Raw genomic sequence first — 26,543 nt, forward strand, 5'->3', positions numbered from 1 at the left:
TTCCAACACGGATCTAACCTAAAAAAAAACTTGTATAACATGAAATAAAAATTCAGTTAATTATGTCTGAAAAAACTTGAATCAGAACAGATTATATCCAACCTGTCTGGTACGGGCACGTACGCACAGTATATACCTTGAAGCAAATTCCATATGATATTTCAAATTGCTTTAGCTACTATAGAAATGCTACCTCTTTGCAAATGACCCAGGTAACCCCAATTAGTTGAAAACCTACACACAGATATTTGCCTCAGGTGTAGGGTTCAAATATATAGATTCCTGGCCCGTGGCAAGGCATATTACGCAATCACTGGGGAAACCTTTATATGACTTACTACTAATATATATATATATATATATATATATATATATATATATATATATATATATAAAATAAATCAATTAAAGAATTTATTTGCAAAAAAATATAAAATGACTTGAATAATAATAAAATAACTTTCTCTATTTGATTTTAATCTCATCTTTCAATTTTTGCAAGCAATTGCTTTTATAATTATCTATATTTATCATATCCTTTACAGAGGATTTTACCAAGCCTTCAAGAATGTGATCCCAGGATCCTTCAAATTTAGTTATGTTTTCTTCCATTCTTAAGCCATCAGATATTAGCTGACATATGACCTTGGATCTTTCTTGCCTTGCTTCGTCCTAAAAGTTATCGTTATTAATAGTAAATGGATAAAAGAGAGAAAAAAAATCAACAAAATGTGACACATAAAATTTAGCTATTAAAATTGGCATAGTATATTGACTTACTGGAGATACAACTGGGGATACATTGTATAAGAACCAGAACACGTTATACTCGGCCTATTTAGGGGAAACAACTGAGTATACATCGTACAAGTCAACCAGAACACGTTTTGCTCGGCCTATAATGATATACAATACTGGACCAAGAGCCTAGAGGTCAATGATTAAAATTAAGATGTGCGCCCGGTATATAATATCATTAACTGGTTTTAATTAAGCACTTGAATATCGGGTGAAACCAAGATGACAATAATAAGAATTTTTTATTTCAATGGAATGAAACCGGTAAAGGTTTAATGGCTTAGCAACTAAAGGTACGTCTGAGGGAATAGTTACTGCCACGCAACGGGACATAAATATTAGAATATGATTAGAATATATTCAATCATTCACAACTCGATTGATTCAATCGACCTAACTTCACTTCTTGCCTGCAGTTGGTATAATACACAAGTACCAACTGAGGAGTGTAGCCACTATAAAATAATGTTTAGTATTTGAGTTAGCTTAAAGTTTAAACTAATAAAGTCGCGGATGCCGAGAAAAGTTTTTAATATAGGAATTCAGAACAATCCATAGAAATACTTAGACATCAAGTAGTGAGCTGGTTATGGATTTGAACCTCCGAGGACCCTAAGAACCAAGGACCCAACCTCCAAAGCACCCTCCACCCATAATTTTGACCCTTCCCCCCAATTACATCAAAATTTCTGAACTATACAATGCCTATAACACGCAGATTCATCATAACTATGGATTTATAACGTTTATTAAATAAAAGTGAATAAAAATATATTGATCACTTCTACAGGTTCTTCTGATCCTTCTCCATTGATTTTGGTTTTTCAGTAGTCATGCTATACCGTTTTAATATATAAAATCTGCCACCACCACCATGGTGCCATACTTCGACACAGCCGTTATGTGTGATATATGACATATTTTGGAATATAATCATGCTGACAACTCGACTGATTCGATTGACCAAGCTTCACTTCTTGGCAATGGTCGCTATAATACACAAGTACCAAAATGTGGAGTATGGCTAATCTAAAATATTTTTGGCATTGGAGTGCCTAAAATTGAGACTAATAAAGTCATAGGCGTCGAGAAAAGAATACTAATAGAGTCGGATTCTATTCTAAATTGGAGTATTAAGACAATTATTGAGTCGAATGGAGGGTTATGCCTCTTTCAGTGCTAGTGTATTATCTATGCAGGGGTAGATTTGTAAGAAAAAGTGTCGGGTTCTTTTCTAAAATGGAGTATTATGACTATTATTGAGTCGAATGAAGGGCTATGTCGCTTTCAGTACTAGTGAATTGTCTATGAAGGGGTAGATTTGTAGGATAACGAGTAAGGTTTTATTCTAAATTGGAGTATTAAGACACTTATTGATTTGAATGGAGGATTATGCCTCTGTCGGTACTAATAAATTATCTATGAAGGGATATATTTGTTTGAAGACAAATTTTGAGTCGAATGGAGGGTTATGCCTCTTTCAGTGTTAGTGCAATATCTATGGAGGCTTAGATTTGTTGGAAAAAGAGTCGGGTTTTATTCCAAATTGGAGTATTAAGACAAATTATTGAGTCGAATGGAGGGTTATGTCTCTTTCAGTACTAGTGAATTATCTATGGAAGGGTAGATATTTAGGAAAAAGAGTCGGGCTCTATTCTAAATTGGAGCATTAAGACAATTTTTGAGTCGAATGGAGGGTTATGCCTCTTTCAGTACTAGTAAATTATCTATGCAGCGGTAAAATTGTAGGGAAAAGAGTCGGGTTCTATTCTAAATTAAAGTATAAAGACAATTATTGAGTCAAATGGAGGGTTATGCCTCTTTCAGTACTAATGAATTATCGATGGAGGTGTAGATTTGTAGAAAAAGAGTTAGATTCTATTCAAACTTGGAGACTTAAGACAATTATTGAGTAAAATGGAGGGTTATACTTCTTTCAGTACTAATGAATTATCTATGGAGGGCTAGATTTACAGGAAAAAGAGTTGGGTTCTATTCTAAATTGGAGTATTAAGACAAATTATTGAGTTGAATGGACGGTTATACCTCTTTCAGTACTAGTGAATTATCTATGGATGGGTAGATTTGTAAGAAAAATAGTCAAGTTCTATTCTAAATTGAAGTATTAAGACAATTATTGAGTTGAATGAAGGGTTGTGCCTCTTTCAGTGATTGTGAATTATCTATGCACGGGTATATTTGTAGGAAAGAGAGTCGGGTTCTATTCTCAATTGGACTATTAAGACAAATTATTAAGTTGAATGGAGGGTTATGCCTCTTTTAGTACTAGTGAACTATCGATGGAGGGGTAGATTTGTCGGAAAAAGAGTCAGGTTCAGTTCTAAATTGGATTATCTATTGAGACACAGGCAAAAAGACACACAGGCATAGTGAGAGAGATAAGCAAAAAGTAAGGTTCATTTTGGTTCACTTAACATGGTGCGTCATGTTAAGTGAACCTAAATGAACCTAAATTTTTGCTTGTCTGTCTCACTATGCCTGTGTGTCCGAGCAGGTTTGCTGCCGTCTATAAGTAGGGGTGAAAAGGTGTGCTGTCATCTATACGTAGAGCTGGAAAGATGCCAACACTTGATACGTGTCGGGTTATTTTAGGTTGGTTGCAGGTAGTGGGGTGCAGGTTGGCTGCGGGTACTCGGGGGTGTGGTAAGCTGGGAGCAATTGGGTGCGATTTGTTTCCACATTATTAATTTTCAAATGAACATCACACTTCTGATTACAAACGAACTGTGTAGCTGAGTTTTATCTACGCAATAGATTTTTAAAATTTAAACTCCATGATTGCTATCAGGTTTTCATAATATTTGACAAGAAATGATAATACAGAGCAATGTTTTGTTAATAACTTCTCTTATTTTGATAATATCATGTATGATTTTGATAGCATCATAGAGGATTCTCATTATACCATTCGATATTTTGATAATGTATTGCAAGATGTTTCATAATATCAAACATGATTTTGAGATATGAACCGGATTCTCTTTTGAATTAGAGACATGTTTAATCATTTATGAGACTTGAGCTTTATTTTCGAGAAATAAGAATAAACTCGGTTCAGATACATCTGATCCATCAAAAAATATTTGATCATTTAAGAAACGTGGGTTTTATTTTTGATTAATAAGAATACACACGTTTAAGAAACACCTGATTTATTAAAAATATTTAATCATTTAAGAAACTTGAGTTTTATTTTTTACTAATAAGAATATACTCGGTTATGATACATCTGATTAATCAAAAATATTTGATCGTTTAAGAAACTGGCGCGCCATGTTAAGTGAACCTATATGAACCTATCTTTTTTCTTATCTCTCTCACTATGCCTGTGTGTCTGAGTGGGTGTGCTGCCATCTACAAGTATGGGTGAAAAGCAGTGCCACCATCTATATGCAGAGCGGAAAAGATGACAGCACTTGATTCGTTTCTGATGATTTTAGGTTGGTTGAAAGTAGCCAGGTTCGCTGCGGGTACCCAGGGGTGTGGTAAGCTGGGAGCACTTGGTTGCGATTTTTTTCCACATTATTAATTTTCAAATGAATCTCACACTGCTAATTACAAACTAATTGTGTAGCTGAGGTTGATCTACACAATAGATTTCTAAAAGTTAAACTCCATGATTGCATTAGGTTTTGATAATATTCGACAAGAAATGATAATACTGTGCCATGTTTTGTTAACAGCTTGTGTGATTTTGACGATACCATGTATGATTTTGATAGCATCATAGAGGATTCTCATTATACCATTCGATATTTTGATAATGTATTGCAAGATGTTTGATAATATCAAACATGATTTTGAGATATGAACCGGATTCTCTTTTGAGTTAGAGACATATTTGATCATTCATAAAACTTGAGTTTTATTTTTGATCAATAAGAATACACTCGGTTAAGATACATCTAATCCATTAAAAAAATATCTGATCATTTAAGAAACTTGGGTTTTATTTTTGATTAATAAAAATACACAGATTTAAGAGACATCTGATTTATAAAATATATTTGATCAACTTGAGTTTTATTTTTGACTAATGAGAATGCACTCGGTTGACAAATATCTCATCTATTAAAAAATTTTTGATTGTTTAAGAAACTTGGGTTTTATGCTTGATTAATAAGAATATCCACGGTTAACATACATTATATTTATTAAAAATATTTGATCATTTAAGAAACTTGAATTTTATTTTTCACTAATAAGAATATGAACGGTTAAGACATATCTGATCTATCAAAAATATTTGATCGTTTAAGAAACTTGGGTTTTATTATTATTAATAAGAATGTTCATGTTTAGTACAGGCCTACAACTTATTTAATAAAAAAATATTTGATCATTTAAGAAACTTAATTTTATTTTTGACTAATAAGAATACACTCGGTTAGATACATCTGATCTGTTAAAAAAAACTGTTTAATCATTTAAGAAACTTGGGTTTTATTTTTGATTAACAAGAATACACACGTTTAAGATACGTCTGATCTATTATAAAATATTTAATCATTAAAGAAACTTGAGTTTTATTTTTGACTAATAAGAATACGCTCGATTGAGATACATATCATCTAATAAAAAATATTTGATCGCTTAGGAAAATTGGGTTTTCCTTTTGATTAATAAGAATACCCACGGTTAAGATACAACTGATTTATTAAAAATATTTGATCATTTAAGTAATTTCAGTTTTATTTTTGATCAATAATAATAATACACTCGGTTGAGATACACCTCATCTATTTGAAAATATTTGCTCATTTAAGACACTTGGGTTTTATCATTGATTAATAAAAATACTCACGGTTAAGATATATCTGATTTATTACGAGTATTTGATCATTTAAGAAACTTGAGTTTTTTTTAATAATATGAATATACTTCGCTAAGATATCTTTTAGCTATTGCAAAAATTATTTGATCATATATGAAACTCGGGTTTTATTTTTGATTAATGTGAATACACACTGTTAAGATACATCTGATTTATTAATAATATTCGATCATTTAAGAAACTTGAGTTACGTTTTTTGACTAATAAGAATACACTCGGTTAAGATATATCTTATCTATTAAAAATATTTGATCATTTAAGAAACTTGGGTTTTATTTTTGATTAATAAGAATACACACGGTTAAGATACATCTGATTTAAACTTTCGATTTTCTAGTGCTCCCTAACAATAATAGAAATATAACAAAGTAATATATAAAATATTTTTATTGAAATAACGACATGTAGAATATTGACATAAAAAATATCTTACATATATTGTTATACATTATTAATATTATTGAACAACTTTGGACATTTTGAATCTGTTCCATAAAATAGTTCATCATGTACTCGCTTTATAATGTAGCTACTCTCTTCTCTTAGTTTGTAATCAGTAGAATAATCATTAATCTAATTTTAGTCATACACAATTTTTACTGGGGTGTCAGCTACAGGTTCAATGTGCGTTTGGTCTTTGGTGTTAGTGGGTTCATTAACTATATTTGTTGGTATATGATCAATGGTAGTAATAATGTTCACTTGCGAATTATTTGCCATCAATTCATCTTTATATTCATTAGTGATATTGTCTACTAATACCCTCTTTATTTTGCCTGTGATTTCACTGTTTATTATCACATTATTTTTGAACAGGCAACAGTTTTGGCACTTAGACAAGATATGGTTAAGGACATTAGTGTAGCAGTATACCTGTGTTCTTTGCAATGCTAACACCAGAATGGTTATGATAGGATCTATCAGCAGGTAACGTGTTACCACCAAAAGTAGCAAGCCGTCGTCCCCCATCTTCGCCGATTATTTTTATGTTTGCATTCTCTTTGAGCACTAACTTCTCTGGAAATGATATTCTTGCATATCCGCCATTTACAAGATGGAAATTCTTGGCTATTCCAAAGGAATTTAGGCCCTCGCTGTCACAACAACGTACGCATGTAATTCCAACAAGATCTCCATTAATGCTTGTTTTATAGTTCAAGTATTTCTTCTTGTCAGCATTCAACGCAACGATTATTTTATCGTGTTCACACACTTTCTTCGAATGTTTCATTTTCATTTTTTTAAATATGATGCAGTCGTTTATCCTTCCAATGTATGAAAATTATTGATTTAATATATACAATAAACTAGGTAGCGTCGATAAACAACCATAGAGTACGACTGGGACAGTTGCGTACTGTCTACGAGCAACCATAGAGCATTATCGATATTGCCGCATGAATAAAAAAAAAGAAAAAAATGAATAATTTTTTGAATAAGTTTTAATTAATAAGTCCCAAAAAATCCCAAGTCATTGTTAAGAGATCGTATAAATATTTCTTTTGGGATGTCAACCCCCTCAACGCCCCCAGATCAAGATCTTTAAGTTATGCAGTTCGTTCACTGTTTACATATAGCATATGCTACTTAGAAAGGTATGCAAGTTTGACCTTTACTTTCTAAAAATACAAAGGACCTTCAGGCGAGCCGTTCAGAGAAGGTTGAGTGTGTATAATCACTACCAAAAGGTGGTACCTCAGGAATGACAGATTATATTAATTTGGAACTTTCAGAAAATGATAGGTAAGATGATCAATTGACGAAAAATATAATATAAGTACGCTATTACTATTACGAAAACTACCACCACTAGTACTGCTACCACGACTACTAATACAACCTCAGTACTACATATGAAATAGTGAGGGAAAATTCGAATTAATTGAAAACACACTATGGGCATGGAAACTGTCAAAAGAGCGTATCCTAATAGTGGATTTGAGCATTAACTTGGAAATTTCAGAAAAGTATTAAAGGGGAAGAATTATTGACCAAAAAGAAATATGTGCATGCTACTACTAATACTACTATCGCTGCTACATTTACTGCTGTTCATTTCCCTTTTCGGATAAGTTAACCATCTGTTAATTTTAGAGAAAATGAATCTTTTATGGATTTCGATTCACTGAAAATCCCAAATAGTATATAAGAAACAGCCTAGATTTAAACCCTTACAACCGTACCGTGAGTAAAATATGATATATTTAAAACACAAAAAAATAAAGTTCCTTCCTTTTAAAGATAATTCCGACTTCCTCTAATTAAGTTTAAATCTAGTTTCAAAAAAAAGAAAAGTCCTTAATCAGCAAAGAGAAAAATTGCATCTTAGCCTCAGACGATCAACGGCGCTATCCAGCTTTGAATTTTACCGAGAAGAGTGGTAATAAAAAAAACTAGAAAATATAATGTTTTTGCAGGAAGTCTAAGTTGTAAGAGTGTGTGAACGTCTAAATTCATCAAAAATGTTGAAGACAGATGATTGGATTGAGGGATTGGCTCACCTCTGGAATTAGGGCGATCGTGGGATACCTCCCACGGCACATGATCAGGACTTACGATATATAGTGAAGAAAAGTATTTTTCGTGCTCTGTTTATTATCGACAGAATTATTATACAGTCATTGTAGAGACTTGGTTATTATTTGCCGCCAATTGCAGTGAGCCCTGTTGTACACCCAAAATGTAAGTTACAATAAATCTATTACTCTTCTATTTGTGTTTATTTTGTTTTATATGTCTGTATCTAGTCACACGACAGGTAATTAGTTCGCATACTTCCATGGTAGCGCTACCAGAGGGATCTGATTTCTATATAATATAACAAGTAATTGACTTCGAGATAACCCGAGGAAAGAGGTTACATTTATATAATTACATATTTTATTTTCTCGCGTTCAGCGAGTGGCGTGGTCACCCATTTATCTACCCTCCCCCCTTTTTGCAGCCGGTGCAGCCCTCGACAGCACGAGATAAGCTATAACGACTCGGACGATGCGATCGTAAAATTACCCGGCGAAACCTTTGATTTTCTTAGCATATTTATAGTTTGCTTAGCCTATCACTCGACCTAAGAAAAATTCACCCGGCGGAAACGGCGCGGTAATAAATATGCCTTACTCCCCATTGTTGTGGCGCAGGCCTCGATGGCACAATCTATAGCGCTATAAGTGGCACTATTGAAGAACTTATATGGTGTAAGTTCACAGCTTTAAAGCATAATATTACATTTGACGCGGCCAATATTTATGACCACAAATAAGCCCAGTCATGAAAATCATGTGAACTAGTTAGGCTATAAACTTTGTAATTTAAATTTAATTATTGGAGAGGTACAGACATATAATAAAAAGTATTTAGGCCTATAACCGCTAAGCTACTACAGGAAACCCTTTAAAATATCTCATATGAGATAATAGCCAACCCCAAAATAGGTTAAGTGAGAAAATAAATTTATTCTGAGTTATTCAAACGCAAAAAAAAGAAATGTCAGAAGATTTAGACGAACAATTAAAGGAGCAAAAGTTGTTCGCGAAAAATGTAGAAATAACAAAGTCTATTCCACAGTACAATGGACAATCGGACGTTGACGAATTTATTATCCAATTGGCCCAGTTTGTAGAATTAACAAAAACAGAGCTAGAAACGTTAGTTGGCATGCTTCTATTAAGATTAAAAGGCCAGGCCTTAACCTTTCTAAAACAGATTGAACGTGCTATAGGTAATGACGCCAACTTGCCAATAAATACGGTGGACAAATTATTACCGGCATTTAAAGACAGATTTATCGAAACCAGTTCTACAAATAAATTAAAAAACGGAATGGTATGCTTTGACCATTCACAAAATAAAAGAGAATATTTTGATAATATATGTACTTCAGTAGAAGCAAAATACGTAGAAGCTTCAGAAGAGCTATATGAAAAAGTCATATTGCGTACCTTTTTGCAAGGACAATCCCCGAAACTATATAGAATGGTAATATCCAAAAATATTCAGCAGTTGGCTCTTGTAGTTCAGGAGGTAGAGTGATTGATCGAAGTTGATACAATGGTGGCTAATCACAGTAAAGCAAAATAAATAGCCTAGGCGAATAAAACGCAAACCTGGCCTTCAAGGGCGATCAGGCGTCTCCCAATTTCTTTTCAAGGGAGAGCCCCCCGGTGTCTCAAAAAAATAGAATGCAAGAGCCCACTAGGCAGCAAACAGTACGTTTACAGCCCGTCAAACAATGTAGTTATTAAAATAACCATGCAATAATACGATGCTTTATTTGTAATCGACCTGGGCACATTGCGAGGGAGTGCCGTTATGTCCCCCACAGCACACCAAGAATTGCTGTCGGCAGTATGCAAAATTATGGCAACCATTTGTTCGCAAGAATAAAGTTTAGCGCCGGTGGTGCACTAGGCTATAGCCAGGGAAGATTGCGCCAATCAGTACCTTACCACGCGTACCAACCAAATTTGTATAACCCTCCCCCCAATAGACAAAATAAGTATCGGCCGACGGGAAATACAAATTTTTCAAACCAACGGTATTTGGTGTCAGCGCCAACATCCGGCACTGGCGCAAGAAATCCAATCTATAGTAATAATACATGGCGTAGGCAGACAAATGTAAATCAATTAGATATGCCTACGGAATCTCACGTGTCTGAATCTCTATTACAGACACCGACGTACGAAATAAATCCACGGGGAAACGTATCAGGCCCCTCGGAAGAATAAATTGGACCCAGACGGTTCCTAGAATGTTTTATAGGTCCAAACTGATAGTAGTACCGTCTTGTAGTGATAGTATTAACAAGTTACCTATATTTAATGATTTTTGTGTAGCAAAGGTTTACTTTGAAGCTTTAGTTGACAGTGGAGCTACAGTTAGTATCATAAGCTCATGCGTAATTAATATGGTGCCTCTGCATATTAGGCGACAGAGGAACTCTAATAATCCCAGTCTAACTAGCGTGACAGGGCATAAATTGGATGCAAAAGGTTCAATTCGCCTAAACGTACAGAGGGATGATAGAATCCTTCCGAAAAATTTTAGAGTATGCGATAGCTTTCCGTACGAAGCCATTATTTGCGCAAATTTTTAAGGTTTAATAGAGTACTATTAGACGTGGCTAACCAAAGGCTTGTCTACCCGGCTAAGGTAGAGAAAGAAATTTCTACCTTAAGAAATTGTAACGGAGGTTACGAAGACAACGTAACAGTAAATAAAATTTCTGGTGGTATAATGTCGCAATCTTTTGAACCTCATGTCTCGCATAGAGGACATGGTATTACCAAAAACTTTTTAAATTATTCTGAGACACATCGTAGAGATGATGTAAATTTAAGTAATAAATGTATTGAATCTGCAAAAATTAAATAGGAGATATGCGACAGTATAGATCAAGCGAAATTAAGAAAATAGCGGAATTATGGAAAAACATAGTAAAACCCAACGTGACGCAGCAAGATGCCGCAATGACGCAACATAGCGCCAGTAAGAATCTAATAAATAAGGAAAATAAAGAGAAACATTGCACATTCGCGATAAGGAACACGCAAGTCCCTCGCAAACCGAAGAAAAAAATTTAAATATCACAGATGATTGAACCAATGAATTTCAAATCTGAAACATGGTTTGCAACCCCATCTGAGATTCCCGAAAATCTGCAATATGAGGAACAGCTTTTATCTTACGAAAAAAGAGAAGATTTTTTTTGGGTAACTAATAACCACAAAAATGATACAATTACAATAAAAAAGGGGACTTGTTTAGTCCAAATCCAAGTTTTATCGGAAAATGATTTAAATGGATAGGAGAATTCCAAAAGAAACCTTGTTAACGGCATTAAAACCTCAATTAACAAATATACTATAACTAGATCAGAGTTCCCATAAAAATTTAATATGGATCTCATTACTGACTTAGAACTTAAAACAAATCATGCGAATTACTCTGGAATTTTAATGTTGTATTTTCCGCATCTGAAGAGAACATCGGACTGATACCCTTTAATGAACATTCAACTTTAATGACTGGTAACTATGTAGCAAAACAGCCTTATCGTGTGTCATATAAGCACAAAGAATGGTTAAAAAATAAAATCCATGAATTAGAAAAAATTAAATTATACGCCCCAGTATAAGTCCGTATTCTGCACCAGTGATCTTGGTACCAAAAAAGAATGGTGATCTTTGACTTGTAGTAGATTATAGAGCCCTCAACAAACAAGTAGTTAGCGATAAATCTCCCTTACCAAGAATATATAAAACCCCTGACTCTATCTCGAGCAAAAACTAAATTTTTACTTGTTTGGACGTCACTCATGGCTACCACCCGGAGAAATTAGCAGAAAAAGATGTCCACAAAACTGCATTTTCAACAGCTGAATGTGGCTCATATGATTATTTGAAAGTACCTTTTGGACTTAAGACAACTTCAAGCGCGCTATGTAGACCCTTATTGCATATATTAAGAGAATTAAAAAATATCATTCGTTTTGTTGATGATATCATATACGTGGGAGTAAACACTGAAAAACACTTAACAACACTTACTAATGTGTTTGAAAAGTTCAGATAGGGCAACTTAAAACGCCAGCCTGAAAAAGTAAATTTATTTCAACCTAAAATTAAATTTTTAGGAGTAGTAGTGACAAAAGGAGAGATATTCCCAGACCCAGAGAAAATAAAATGTATTGAAAACATCAAACCCCCTAGAACTATGAAAGAATTAAGAGGAATTTTAGGTCTTACTGGTTACTTCAGAAAATTTGTGCGCAATTACGCCCAAATTGCGAAACCCCTCACGGAATTAAATAAAGGGAACTCCCAAAATGTTATCTGGTCCCAAGAAGCTCAAACTTCCCTAGACCATCTCAAAAAGGCACTCACTTCTGAACCAATATTATCACTTCCTGATTTCGAAAACGGACAATTCGCGGTCACAACCGACGCTAGTTCAAAGGGCATTGGCGCTATTCTTTCGCAAATAATCCCGGTAGAAAACCCTAATCCTCTAGAGGGAACGCCTAAACAAAAACAAATAGAAAAAGTTACATGCTATTCGAGTAGAACTTTATCAAAAGGCGAAAGTAGTTATTCCGCCACAAACTTAGAATTATTATCTATAATCCACCACTTGGACAAATTTTGACACTATTTAATTGGTAGAAAATTTATACTACGATCAGACCATAAAAGCTTGCAGTATCTGCGCACATTTAAAAACCCCACGGGAATTCTAGCTAGATGGATTATGAAAATCCAAGATCTAGATTACGAATATGAAAATTTTTAAAGGTAAACAAAATGCAGCTTGTGACTTTTTGAGTAGATTCCCAGAATATATTCCGTCGGAAGCTGAGGAAAACGAAGTTAACGCTATCAATGCTAAGAGCAAACATGAATGTAAGAAAAACAAAGTCAAAGACACAGTAAATGAAGATAAGGTTAACTATTGTCCCTTGTCTCTAGAAAATATAAACAGAAATCGAAATAAGAAGGAAATCCTTGTTGTACTCATCAGTTGTGCTGTGAATGATGATGTGCTGTCGGACAAATTAAAAATTATTAGAAGCGATAGATAATTTTCACTTTGACCATGATGAAGAAATACTTCGCAGATTCGTCACTGCTGAGACACATATAAACTAAGCATCATTAGTACCTGTATTACCACACAACTTAATAGTACATGCCTTCAAATATTTTCATTCAGATATAGGTGGACACTTAGGGGTAACGAAAACTTTCCATAAATTAAAACAATGTTTTTACGTGCCGTCGGGAATAACAAAACTTAAAGAATTTGTAAGTACATGCGAAGCGTGTAACTTAAGAAAAAAACCCCAAGCTTATCCTAATCCTCCAATGGGAAGGGTCCCCGTAGCAAAATACCCCTTTGATATTGTCTCATTTGACTTATATGGAACCAGCGGAGGTTTGACTGTTTCCAACAGAGGCCATACTTGTATTATTTCAGTTATAGACCATTTTTCCGGATTTACTTTTGTAAAAGCATTAAAAAATCAAAGCACTTACGCCACAAGTTAGGTGTTGGCGAAAATATTTTTAAAATTTGGCATTCCAAATAAGGTTTTAAGTGACAACGGACGCAATTTTGTTTCAAAGGTAACAAAAGATTTAATGAGTTTCCTTAACATAGAGAAAATGGTGACATCTCCGTATCACCCACAAGCTAATGGTAAAGTAGAAAATAGGCATAAAATATTTTCGAACGTATTAAGCATTTATACAAAAGACAATAGGAACGATTGGGATCAATTCTTACCCTATTTAACCAACGTAATCAATATTGCTCATTCAGAAACAACTAAAGACAATCCATTTTATTTACTTTTTGGTCGTGATTTTAGAATCCCGTATGATGAGATTATTGAATCTCTGCAGTATTATAATTACTCGGAGGAGTACAAACAAGAATTCATAAATAGGATGAGGAAAACTTACAAAATAGTTAGCCAAGAGTTGGAAAAGTTTTAAATGAACCAAGAGCCAAGAAACCAACCCAAAGTCAAGGGGAGTATAGATTTCAAAATAGTAGACTGCGTCTACCTAAAGAACGAGGCAAAAACGGAAGGCAAAAAACTTTCCAACAAATATTCTAGACCGTACAGAATAGTCAAAAAGTACGATAACGATTATACCTTTAAAATGGTGAACCCCGATAGTGGAAGAACATACAAAGCACATGTTAGCCGAATAAAAAGAGCAAAAATTCCAGAGAGATGGGTATCACGTCCCTCGTCTACTGCTTCGTCAGATGCCGAAAATGAGCCCCCTAAATCAAGATTGGCAGAGCTAAAACCCTTTAATTTCAAGCAAGACTATTTCGAGGATGAGAGTGATGAGAAAAACTTTGAAGAAATTTTTAGCTATGAAAAATCTAGTTATTCCCAAGAAAAAACCCTAATACCAGTAAGAATAAAAAAGCCAAAAGATCCAAAAAGTTCATCATCAGAGAGCGCGGGAGAATTAGATTATACAATATCTCCAAAAACCCAATTTTTCCCTGACAGAATTTCGACCCCTTGTCCCCCCAAAAGATTTCCAGACCATATGGTTACCCCTGCAACACCAATAGAAAGGGCCCTGTCATTGCAGCAAGAATTGAACAGAGCTGTAGAAACTCCGGGTACAACTGTAAAGAAAATTCCTCCCAAAGATTCAACTAAAACTAAACTGCGAGAAGCTATGGATTTCATAAATTTCCCAATAAACACAAGTCAAAGTACATTGTCTACGAATAAAACTCCCAAGGATGACCAGCAAGGACACTATCATGATATAACTGTGTCCAAGGTCAGACCTAAACAATGGACATCATGGAGGGAAACACTCGTGCAAAGAATTCCCCACCCCCCTGAAGACATGGCATTTGAACAGTGGAGGAACCCCGCGAAAACTCTTGATTCCTCTCAAAGCTCTCAAGAATCTTTCAAATCTCCCGAGTTGAAAACTCAAAGCGAGGACTTAGAGAATAAACCTTCTACTTCCAGGGGAGTAGAAATTTACGAAGGAAGGGGAGGCGATACCTCAAAAATGCGAGGTGCAACTTCTAAAACTTATAATACATCGGAAACCAGTTCCGAAGAGTCTGACGGTGAATCAGACCATATAGTAGGTAAAGAAATAGGGAAATAAAAACCGACTTCAGCAGCCGCACACGCGAAGGAAACAAAATCAAAAGGGCAGGAATTTTTGAAAAAAAATACAAAATGTTTGATCTTATTTCGCTAGAAAAACCGAAAAAGAAAAAACCGCAAGAAGTCGAGAAAAAAGTGACGACACAATCGGGTACAACGGTTAAAAAACCCGATAGATGGAATTACACTTAATCAGTATAGGATTAAAAGATTTTAATGGATAGGCGTCATAAAGGAATAATAATTTAAAAACTTTTAGCTCACAAGTAAAAATCATACAATTATAAAAACGCTATAGAAAAATGTTGTTCAACATAAATCATGGCTTTGCATGAATCAAAACCGTATGATACCGTCTGTTCCACATATATCAATTCCCGAAAACAGATTCTAATTAAAAAGAACACTGCATATGATTAATTCGAATAATTTCCTTTGATACAAAAAGTCTACCCGTGCAATTCCAGTACGATGTATCCAGTCCAACTGAAAGAAGCCTTGATAGGAAGTAATAAGCGAAAAATATTCATACACCTTAGAAATGATCTTTGGTTATTTTCTGTTCCCAGAGAAACTGTTGGAAATATGTCTTGTTACAATAATACGGAAATAATAGACCCAAGTTACAAAACAGAATTACTGTTACAAGATATGGGTACGATAACCAGAAAACAAGGATGTCGACTTGTAACTAAAGAGTCAACTGTTCGAACCCCGTTAATTACCACGAGCACAAAGATAATAAGTCCCAAAATAATCAATTTCAAGGCAATTAACCTGTCGTACACTATTCCCAATATAGAAAATGAGGAAATTAAAACCTCAATATGGTCCAAAATAGAAAAAAATAAAGGGAAATTAAGGCTTAGAAAAATGAGTAGAAGTATTAAACTCCCAGATTCCCCTATTTACAAATGAAGACCAGAGATTAACGTACGTGAATGATAGATACGGATTATTCTCAACCAATTTCTGGTGGAACATACTACTGACCGTTTGTTTCGTATTCGCGACTTCCTTGACCATAAGAACCTTATTGACTTTTAATTATGGAAAATTCCTGAGACTAAGAAGGCGAAAACCAAGAGAAGAACACGGGGAAACGGCCGAAATGCAGAAGTTAAACCCGGAACCCCATGAGAACGTCTAATCCAAGAAAAGGGGAAGACATTAGAAAACGAGTGGGTATAGAGGTCTCCACTCGTCCTTGCTATGTCTTGTTCCCTCATTGTCAGTGTCGTTTACGTAAAACCGTGTGGTTCTGACGCTGCAACATGCGTTTCTTAAATAGCACGGACGTGCGTGAACAATGCAGGCAAGAAATATGTTGTAAAATTAGACCTCAAACTTGATAATGTAGCGTAAATTATGTTAAATGGTTATTTTAAATCTAACATAGTATTAAATAAGTGCCGAAGGAAATTAAAGAGAAATGTGTGTATTAAAGTATACTAACGAAAATAATAAGAGACCTTATTTAAAGCAACAATGTGATTTACTGTTTACTTTGTATTAATACTATTCGACTTTAAAAAACGTATTATTCTGCCTCGTTAGTTTTATTATAGAAATTGGACTGACATGTTGCAAATTGATCATTACATTTAGCTTTCTAGTACAGGTACCACATAATAGCAATTATTTTCCTCATACCTCAACCAACGAAGAGTACTCACCATAGACTCCAGCCAATTTTCATCCCAGCTACGTCAACGAAAATTACAGTTACCTTTTGATCGTTGTTTCCTTGACCATGAACCATGTTACGTAACAGGTAACATTATATTTGAATCTCAGTATCCAGTGCATTATCGAACTATATAATCACATAAATCCTGAGAACCCCCTCGATCAGTACAAGATATAAGTACCTAAATATCACTCATGATAATCCGTATGGACACATGAACCATTTGACTGTATAGTTATGATATTTGATGATCGCAAAAATTATTTATATGACGCAGATTCACGCGTCAAATCCCTTTCGACCATCTCTCAGAATCCATCCTATCCCCTCTGTGTGGAAAGTTCATATCTCATGTTATCCCATAATATTACGAGATAATTTCTGAAAAATGGACCTGGAAACCAACCATTGAATTACAGAAACCAAAATTAACCCTATTGAATAACCCCTCAGTGACAGTATACCCCTCCCACAAGTTAAAGACAATATGTTGAAGGAGTCACTATATTTTGATGTCGACCTGTTCCAAATCCAAACTTCAATTCCCCTGTGATTAACCTAGGAGTCACCGCAAAGGTTAATAGACGCAAGCCATGAACTAACAATTTTATAAGAGAACTATAATCTCTAAGTGCACGAATGAACAATTTTATACGAGAAATACATTCTCTACGTGCCTTAAAATATCCCAAAAATGATATGCTGAGAAGAAAATGTACGCACTCCCAGTGTTCGACCCCTTAATGATAAGGCACCCTGTGAACTATCAAAAGGCAAGTGAGAATGAACTCTGATAGCACATTCCCACACCTGTAGTTGGAAGCATCATTTCCCAATTGACAATTAGACAAAGCTCGTCGTATGAACACAATCATGCTTGAACTGTTCCATGAAGAAACTATGTTGTAAGTGCTTTAAAAATTTTTCCAAGACGAAAGGAGTGAAGGACCATAATTTACAACAGAAGGATTGAGTACGCTAAGGAGACTTGAATGGTGATGAAATATATATGAAATTACGTATGTTTCTTCTTAATAGCCTTAATAACTCGAAAATTCCGATATCCTATTATTAACGTTGCGTAGCAAACATACCAAGTAAAAGTGGTCAAATGTTGCCAGTAAACATGGGAAACCAAATATTAGGTGTTTTAAATCGTTCTTGTATGTAGTGGTAGATTTTCAGATAGAGTTATGTGTAGCGTTCTCGTGCTATTCATTTAATGTAGCGTAGATAGAAAGAAGTGTGCCCTATAGACAGCAAAATCAGAAAAACTTGTAAAAGGTGAATTCTCAAATCAAAAATCTTATGTAAAGGTAGAATAACCCCAACCTTGTTGGAAATGTATAAGTAATCAGTGTTAGATGTAGAAAGAAAGAAAAATCTTTAGTATAGTATTTAGGTTAGAACCATGAATAATCCTAGTCCGGTAGATGAATTTTAGATAGGGATGTAGAATAAAATAAGAAAAGTAGAATAAAATAAAATAGAGAAAATTTTTAGCACTCCTGATTAAGCCAAAATAAAAATATGAAATAATACAATATCAATCAAAAGTATGCAGAATAAATAGTTAATAAATTGTGAACATTTCAAAAGCCCAAAGGCAAGCAAGTCCTAATGACGGGACGTCATTAAATAATGGGAAGGGTAATTTGTACCGTGAGTAAAATATGATATATTTAAAACACAAAAAAATAAAGTTCCTTCTTTCTAAGGATAATTCCGACTTCCTCTAATTAAGTTTAAATCTAGTTTCAAAGAAAAGAAAAGTCCTTAATCAGCAAAGAGAAAAATTGCATCTTAGCCTCAGACAAAGAACGGCGCCATCCAACTTTGAATTTCGCCGAGAAGAGTTGTAATAAAAAAAACTACAAAATACATTTTATAGGAAGTCTTAAGTTATAAGAGTATGTGAACGTTTAAATTCATCAAAAATAATTAAGAAAGATTATTCGATGGAGGGTATAGCCCGCCTCAGGACTCAGGGCAATCGTGGGGTAGCTCCCACGGCACATGATCAGGACTTAGGATATATAGTGAAGAATAGTGTTTTTTCGTTCTCTCATTATTATCGACAGAATTATATTGGCGTTCAGGCATTGCGATTCAAATTATTATGCAGTCATTGTAGAGACTTGGTTATTATTTGCCGTCAATTGAAGTGAGCCCGGTTGTACACCTAAAATGTAAGTTACAATAAATCTATTGCTCTTCTATTTGTGTTTATTTTGTTTTATATGTCTGTACCTAGTCACACGACAGGTAATTAGTTCGCATACTTCCATGGTAGCGCTCCCAGAGGGATTTGATTTCTATATAATATAACAGGTAATTGACTTCGAGATAACCCGAGGAAAGAGGTTACTTATATATAATTACATATTTTACTTGCTCGCGTTCAGCGAGTGGCGTGGTCACCCATTTATCTACCCCCCCCCCCTTTTTTGCAGCCGGTGCAGCCCTCGACGGCACGAGATAAGCTATAACGGCTCGGACGATGCGATCGTAAAATTACCCGGCGAAACCTTTGATTTTCTTAGCATATTTATAGTTTGCTTAGCCTATCACTCGACCTAAGAAAAATTCACCCGGCGGAAACGGCGCGGTAATAAATATGCCTTACTCCCCATTGTTGTGGCGCAGGCCTCGATGGCACAATCTTTAGCGCTATAAGTGGCACTATCGAAGAACTTATAAGGTGTGAGTTCACGGCTTTGAAGCATAATATTACATTTGACGCGGTCAATATTTATCACCACAGATAAGCCCAGTCATAAATTTTTTTATCGCTACACAACTGTGCTCTGACGTCACAACAATTGAAACTCAGCTAATACATTATTTTGGGATATATATTATTGTTCCTTGTTATCTGATTATATATGTGCGTTGTTAAGTATAGGTCAAGTATTATATGGTATACGTTTCAACACAAAAAGTACCTCTCCTTTATCCGTGGAAAATCCACCAACTCCATGAGAAACGTCTCCATGGAGAGTTCCTCCTGGTAAAATTGGCCCCCCGGGAAATCCCCCTCGGAGAGTTCCTCTCCCAACAGAACATTTCCTGTGAACAGCTCCACCGGGAAAACTCTCCAGGGTTTTTTAAAAAAAATCACTGATTTTTTATTTGATTTCTGATCAATTTTTAAATCCTTCCTAAAATCCCAGCCTCCTTGAAAAATTTTCCCAGAAAACGCTATGAGTGGAAAAGCTTTCAAGGATTATTCCCCCAATCGGAAAAATCCTTCATACAATTCCAACCCTGCTGAAAAATTCCCCCGGTAAATTGCTCAAAATTGAGTCGCCAAAGAAAACGTAAGACATATAAAGAGAATTTCGTATATGAATTTTGGCAAAGTACCCGCATAAAATTTCCCTTGGAAATTTTGACTTTCCAACTTACAATTTAATCCCCGGTGAAATTTCCCCCGGACAATTCCCCTACAACATTCCCTTCATATGAAAAACTGCGTATAAAAAAAACGGAAAGACAAATAAAAAGAAAACTGTATATGAATTCACGAAAATTCTTCCCAGAAAATTTTCTCCTCCCTGAAAATTCTCCCACAGGAACTCTCTTCCCCTTCAGAAAACTCCATAAAAAAAATGCCGTATTTTTCCAATAGCAAATATTATCTGTAAACAATGGACAAATATTAAAACTTACAGCCCTTTCTCTGGGGGCTGTCTGGGGGCTTTTACTTATGATGAACAAAATAGTTATCTCAATACTTCATTCGGATATCTTCGAGGAAAAAGGGGCATGGAAAGGCTGCTAGTTGCCCTCCACTCTGTTGGGTCACTTAAAAGGACAATTGAAATTTTAATTTTTGGTCGAATGAGCCCTCTCCTGGTCTTTTAGGACCCTTGGTTTGTTTCTATCAATTTTTGCGGGAAACGAAAAGAAAACAAAAAATATCACACTTACATGATCTTTATCTGGCAAAAAATACATTATTCCAAAAATTTGTTGCTTGAAACCTCTACAGTTGGGTTCTCTGAATGCCTTGTAGTTAGGGAGGAGTCAGATGCCTCAAAAGGTGTGTTCTAATTCCAAAACTTCCCAAAATTCAACAGTAGAAAATATTCCCCGCTTACTTAGAATATCAGTAGAGAGGACCCTAGTACTCTTGACAGTACCACGTGGTTTATGGTTTTCTCAGTGAGAATGAAAAAACAGGAATTTTCTCACTTGGAAAAACATGAATTTTGTCACATTTATGGTTGTTTTCATGGATGGATTTGTGTGTTGTTCGATTTATTTGATGTTTTTCTCGGATGTCAACATCAAATTATGGATGTTTTATGGTTTTGTCAGTGAGAATTTGAAAAGCAGGAACTTTGTCACATTTATGGATGTCATCAGCAATTCATGTCTGTTTTATGGTTTTCTCAGTGAGAATTTGAAAAACAGGAATTTTCTCACTTGGAAAAACAGGAACTTTGTCACATTTATGGATGTCAACAGCAATTCATGTCTGTTATATGGTTTTCTCAGTGAGAATGAAAAAAAAGGAATTTTCTCACATGGAAAAACATGAATTTTGTCACATTTATGGTTGTTTTCATGGATGGTTATGTGTGTTGTTCGATTTATTTGATGTTTTTCTCTCGGATGTCAACATCAAATTATGGATGTTTTATGGTTTTTGTCAGTGAGAATTTGAAAAACAGGGTGACAGGACCACGTGGTTTTTGGTTTTATAACTTATAATTAAAAAAAAGTAATTTTATCACTTTGAAAAAAACGAAATTTACAACATGTAAAACCAAAAACCAAATGGTCCTGTCACGATTAGCAAATGTGAACTTGATTTACATAATCGCTAGGGGAAATTATTGATTCACGAAGGGGATAATTAAGAAACATTAAGGCTTCTTTAATCTTAGGTCTGAGGGATAAACGTTCTTTAGGTCAGAGAGAAAAATTAATATTCTATTTTCAAATAGGGCTTCATTGATCTTTAGTGTCAGGAATTATAATTGACATCACTTGTTATCTTGGACTTATGCGGGAGTCTAAAGAGATAGAAATTCTATTTTTAAATACGGCTTCACGGAGCTTTAAGTCGGAGAGATAAATTGATATTCTAACGAAACCCTAATAGTTTAGCTAGGGAAGTTTATGAGATGAAGAGATTAATGTAGGAAAGGGTTTCCTAGAAATTTGAAATGCGTTAGCGCAGAGATGCCAAACAAAAGGAACACACAGAAATTACTTTTATATTTTTGCAGAAACCTATCGTGAATCAATAATTCCCCTTAGAAACATCAAATTAATTTCCCCTTTCTTGACAGATCAATCAATCAATGACATCATCTGTCAGACTTTATAAATTTTCGCCTAGAAACATTTCTCCAGGAATAGATCCAAATCATTAATGTCTTTGCCTCGGGAACAGTTCTACTGGTCGAACTCCAAAGGATATTAATAACCAAAGGCCATGGAAACAATTAGGCAAGAAGCATCTTAGCGATGAATTGTTTTAGCGCGCGAAAAGGTTTCATATTAATATGAAATGCATTAGCGCAGAGAGGCCAATAACAAAGGAACACGCTGAATTTACGTTTAGGGATTATATGGGCGAAACCGTTTTAGACAGGTTATGGAACTATTTCGGCGAAACAGATAGAGACATTTTAAAAGAAGATTTTTGAAGAGATTTTAGAAGAGAATTTAATGGTGAAACTCTGTGGTCGTTATAATACACAAGTTTAATATGAACAGTGTTGTGAGGTCCTCTAACCCAACCCCAAAGGGTTCCAATCCTCCTACCCCAACCCCGAAGGAAGCCCCCGGTCCTCAAAGGCCCCCCCAGCTCCCAAAGGGCCCCCGGTGCCCCCAAAGGCCCACCCAGACCCCCAAACACCATCCCCGGGCCCCCCAAATGCCCATCGAGCTCCCAAAGGACCACCGGGGTCCCACACGCCCTCCACCCGCCCCCAACAGCCCCTCCGGACCCCCAACGGCCCTCCCTGGACCCCAAAGGCCCACCCAAAGCCCCAAAGGCCCGCCCCCGGCCCCCCAACGTTCCCCGGACCCGAGAAGCGCTGCCGGGATGCGCCGTGGGCCCGGACAGCACCGCAGGGATGTGCCGTGGGTCAGGAAAGTGCCGCAGGATGTACCACAGGGAGGCACCGCAGGAAAGCGCCGCAGGGATGCGCCGCAAAAAAAAGTAAATTAAAAAGTAAAAATTTCGATCACAGAGGGGCACCCTCCCACAAGGGTCCACCACACACCCGCCTCCGACCCCCACCGTTCTTCCTCAGGGGCTCACAGACCCTACGGATCCCCCAAGGCTACACTGGCCCTACCCAACCCCCCACGACTCCCCCCAACTCCTCCGGCCCCCCCAACAGGGCCAGCGCCATTTTTTTATACTTTTTTTTTGGGGTTGTATATATTTTAAGTAAAAGTTACAGACCCGATTTTCCAGATCCACTATTCAGAACAACTTCAGAGCAAGTTACTTGCTTAATGTCCCTCCTAAATCCATTTTATAAAGTGTAGTAATTATCTTGTTCAACAGCATCGCGTCATTGCTGATTTGTCTACATAAACACCAAGATATATATTTCAAGAGAAGTGTAGGGGCCAGCTGATACCTTAAAGTCACTTCTAAAACCATATTCAAACTTGAAATACTTTTCTTTTTCGTATAAAATAATGAATTACAGCTGTTGGGTTACCTCAACATAAAGAAATTCTTTTCAAATACACATTCAGACCAAGTGACTTTCTTACTGTCCATCATACACCCATTATCCAACTTGAAGTACTTATCTTTTTCACACTCAAATATACTCTACTGCTTTTTGGATACCTCAACATCAAGAAATTTTTTTCAAAGAACATTTAAGAGTAAGTTACTTTCTTATTGTTTCTCCAAAAACCATTTTCCAACTTGAAGAACTTATCATTTTCACACACAACTATACTTTAGAGCTTTTGTGATACCTCAACACCAAGAAATACTTTTCAATGACCATTTCAGAGCGAGTTACTTTCCTAACGTCCCTTCTAAACCCATTTTCCAACTTGAAGTGCTTATCTTTTTCACATCCAACAATACTTTACAGCTTTTTGGAAACCTCAACACCAAGAAATACATTTCAATGACCATTTCAGAGCAAGTTTCTTTCATAATTTCCCTTTTAAACCGATTTTGCAACTTGAAGTACTTATCTTGTTCGCACGCAACTATACTGTACAGCTTTTGTGATACCTCAACACCAAGAAATAATTTTCAAGGATCATTTCAGAGCAAGTTACTTCCTTAATGTCACTACTAAGCACATTTTCCAACTGGAAGTACTTATCTTTTTCACCCCAACTGTACTTTACAGCTTTTTGGACACATCAAAACCGAGAAATACTTTTGAAGGAACATTTCTGAGCAAGTTACTTTCTTAATGTCCCTCCTAAATCCATTTGGAAGCTTGAAGTACTTATCTTGTTCACCCACAATTATACTTTACAGCTTTTTGGATACCTCAACACCAAGAAACACTTTTCAAAGACCATGTCAAAGCTAGTTACTTTCTCAATGTCACTCACAAACCCATTTTGCAACTTGAACTACATATCATTTTCACCAACAGCTATATTTTACAGAATTTTGCATACCTCAAGACAAAGAAATAATATACAAAGACCATTTCAGAGCAAGTTACTTTCTTAATGTACCTCCTAAGCCCAATTTCTATCTTGAATTACCAATCTTTTTCACCCTAAACTATACTTTACAGCTTTTTGGTTTCCTCAATACCAAGAAATACTTTTCAAAAACCATTTCAGAGCAAGTTACTTTCTTAATGTCCCTCCTAAACCCATTTTGCAACTTGAAGTACTTATATTTTTCACCCACAACTATACTTTACAGCTTTTTGGTTACCTCAACACCAAGAAATACTTTTCAAAGACCATCTCAGAGCAAGTTACTTTCCTAATCTTCCTCATAAACCCATTTTTCAACTTGAAGTACTTATCTTTTCCACCACTTTCTCTATGAAAAAGAAATTAGTTTTTAATCAATTCTATTTTTCCAAATTATATAAAAATTTTCCCATTCGGTTCAGATTTTTCTCAAAGGGATGAACAATTTAAATAATTTTACAAATTTTCTCAACAAAGTTAAGACAAGTTTATGATCTCCTCTGAATTTTACCAAAGAACATGCTCCAATTCTAATTTCTCCAGAGAAAAAAAAAATATTCCAATTCAGTTCTTTATTTCACAAAGACATAAAGAAATTTAAAGTTCAATTCTAATTTTTCGGTGGTAGATAGAAAAAGTAATGCCAAACTTGTGAATATTTTCATGGAAGATTAAAAGTTCTTGTCCAATTTAAAATTCGCTCAACGAAGTGAAGAAAAGTTCAAGTTCTCTTCTGAACTTTACCAAAGAACACACTTCAATGCTAATTTTCTCCAGAGAAAACAAAAATCTTCCACTTAAGTTCTTAATTTCACAAAGACAAATAAATTTAAAGTTTATTTCTAAATTTTTCAATGGAAGATGGAAAAAGTAACACCATACTTTTGAATATTTTCCAGGAAGATAAAAAGTTCTAGTTCAATTTTCAATTTCGTCAAAGAAGTGAAGAAAAGTTCTAGTTCTCTTTTGAATTTTATTAAAGAACACAATTCAATTCTATTTTAACCATACAAAATAAAAATCTTCCACTTAAATTCTTTATTTCACGAAGACGTAAAGAAATTTAGAGTTCAATTATAAATTTTTCGGCGGAAGATAGAAAAAGTAATACCATACTTGCAAATATTTTCATGGAAGATAAAACGTTCTAGTTCAATTTAAAATTTCCTCAAAGAAGTGAAGAAAAGTTCAAGTTTTCTTCTGAATTTTACAAAAGAACACAATTCAATTCTAATTTCAACCAAGAACATAAAAATCTTACACTTAATTTCTTTATTTCACAATGTAATAGAGAAATTCAAAGTTCATTTCTATATTTTTCGGTGGAAGATAGAAAAAGTAATACCATACTTGTGAATATTTTCATGGAAGATGAAAAGTTCTAGTTCAATTTAAAATTTTCTCAAAGAAGTGAAGAAAAGTTCAAGTTCTCTTCTGAACTTTACCAAAGAACACAATTCAATTCTAATTTCTCCAGAGAAAACAAAAATCTTCCAATTCAGTTTTTAATTTCACAAAGAAATAAAGAAATTTAAAGTTCAATTCTAATTTTTGATGTAAGATAGAAAAAGTAATACCATACTTGTGAATATTTTCCCGGAAGATAAAAAGTTCTAGTTCATTTGAACCGGTGCACCCAGATGTTAATATAATGTCAAGTTCCTTAATGAATTTTACAACAGAAAGCAATTCCATTCTAATTTAACCATGGGAGACAACTATCTACCTACTCTGTTCTTTATTTCCAGATGAAATTCATTCCTTTAAATTTCAATTATAAGTTTTTCGGTGGAAGATAGAAAAAGTAATACTATACTTGTGAATATTTTACCCGAAGATAAAAAGTTCTAGTTCAACTTAAAATTTACTCAACGAAGTGA

General features: G+C 35.0%; 1 protein-coding gene across 1 annotated transcript in view; it reads right to left on the reverse strand.

Moving 5' to 3' along the window:
- Positions 1-408: 408 nt before the first annotated feature.
- LOC148942707 (leucine-rich repeat-containing protein 49-like) overlaps positions 409-26,543 on the reverse strand; it is a 62,891-nt gene continuing 36,756 nt past the window's right edge. Inside the window, exon 4 of the mRNA XM_089102336.1 lies at positions 409-672. Within this exon, the coding sequence (XP_088958462.1) occupies positions 466-672 (207 nt within the window). The 3' untranslated portion in view covers positions 409-465. The remainder of the gene's footprint in view (positions 673-26,543) is intronic.

This window comes from Artemia sp. Qi Xiang Cuo, chromosome 16, assembly GCF_049724085.1.
Source record: "Artemia sp. Qi Xiang Cuo chromosome 16, ASM4972408v1, whole genome shotgun sequence".
NCBI lineage: Eukaryota > Metazoa > Arthropoda > Branchiopoda > Anostraca > Artemiidae > Artemia > Artemia sp. Qi Xiang Cuo.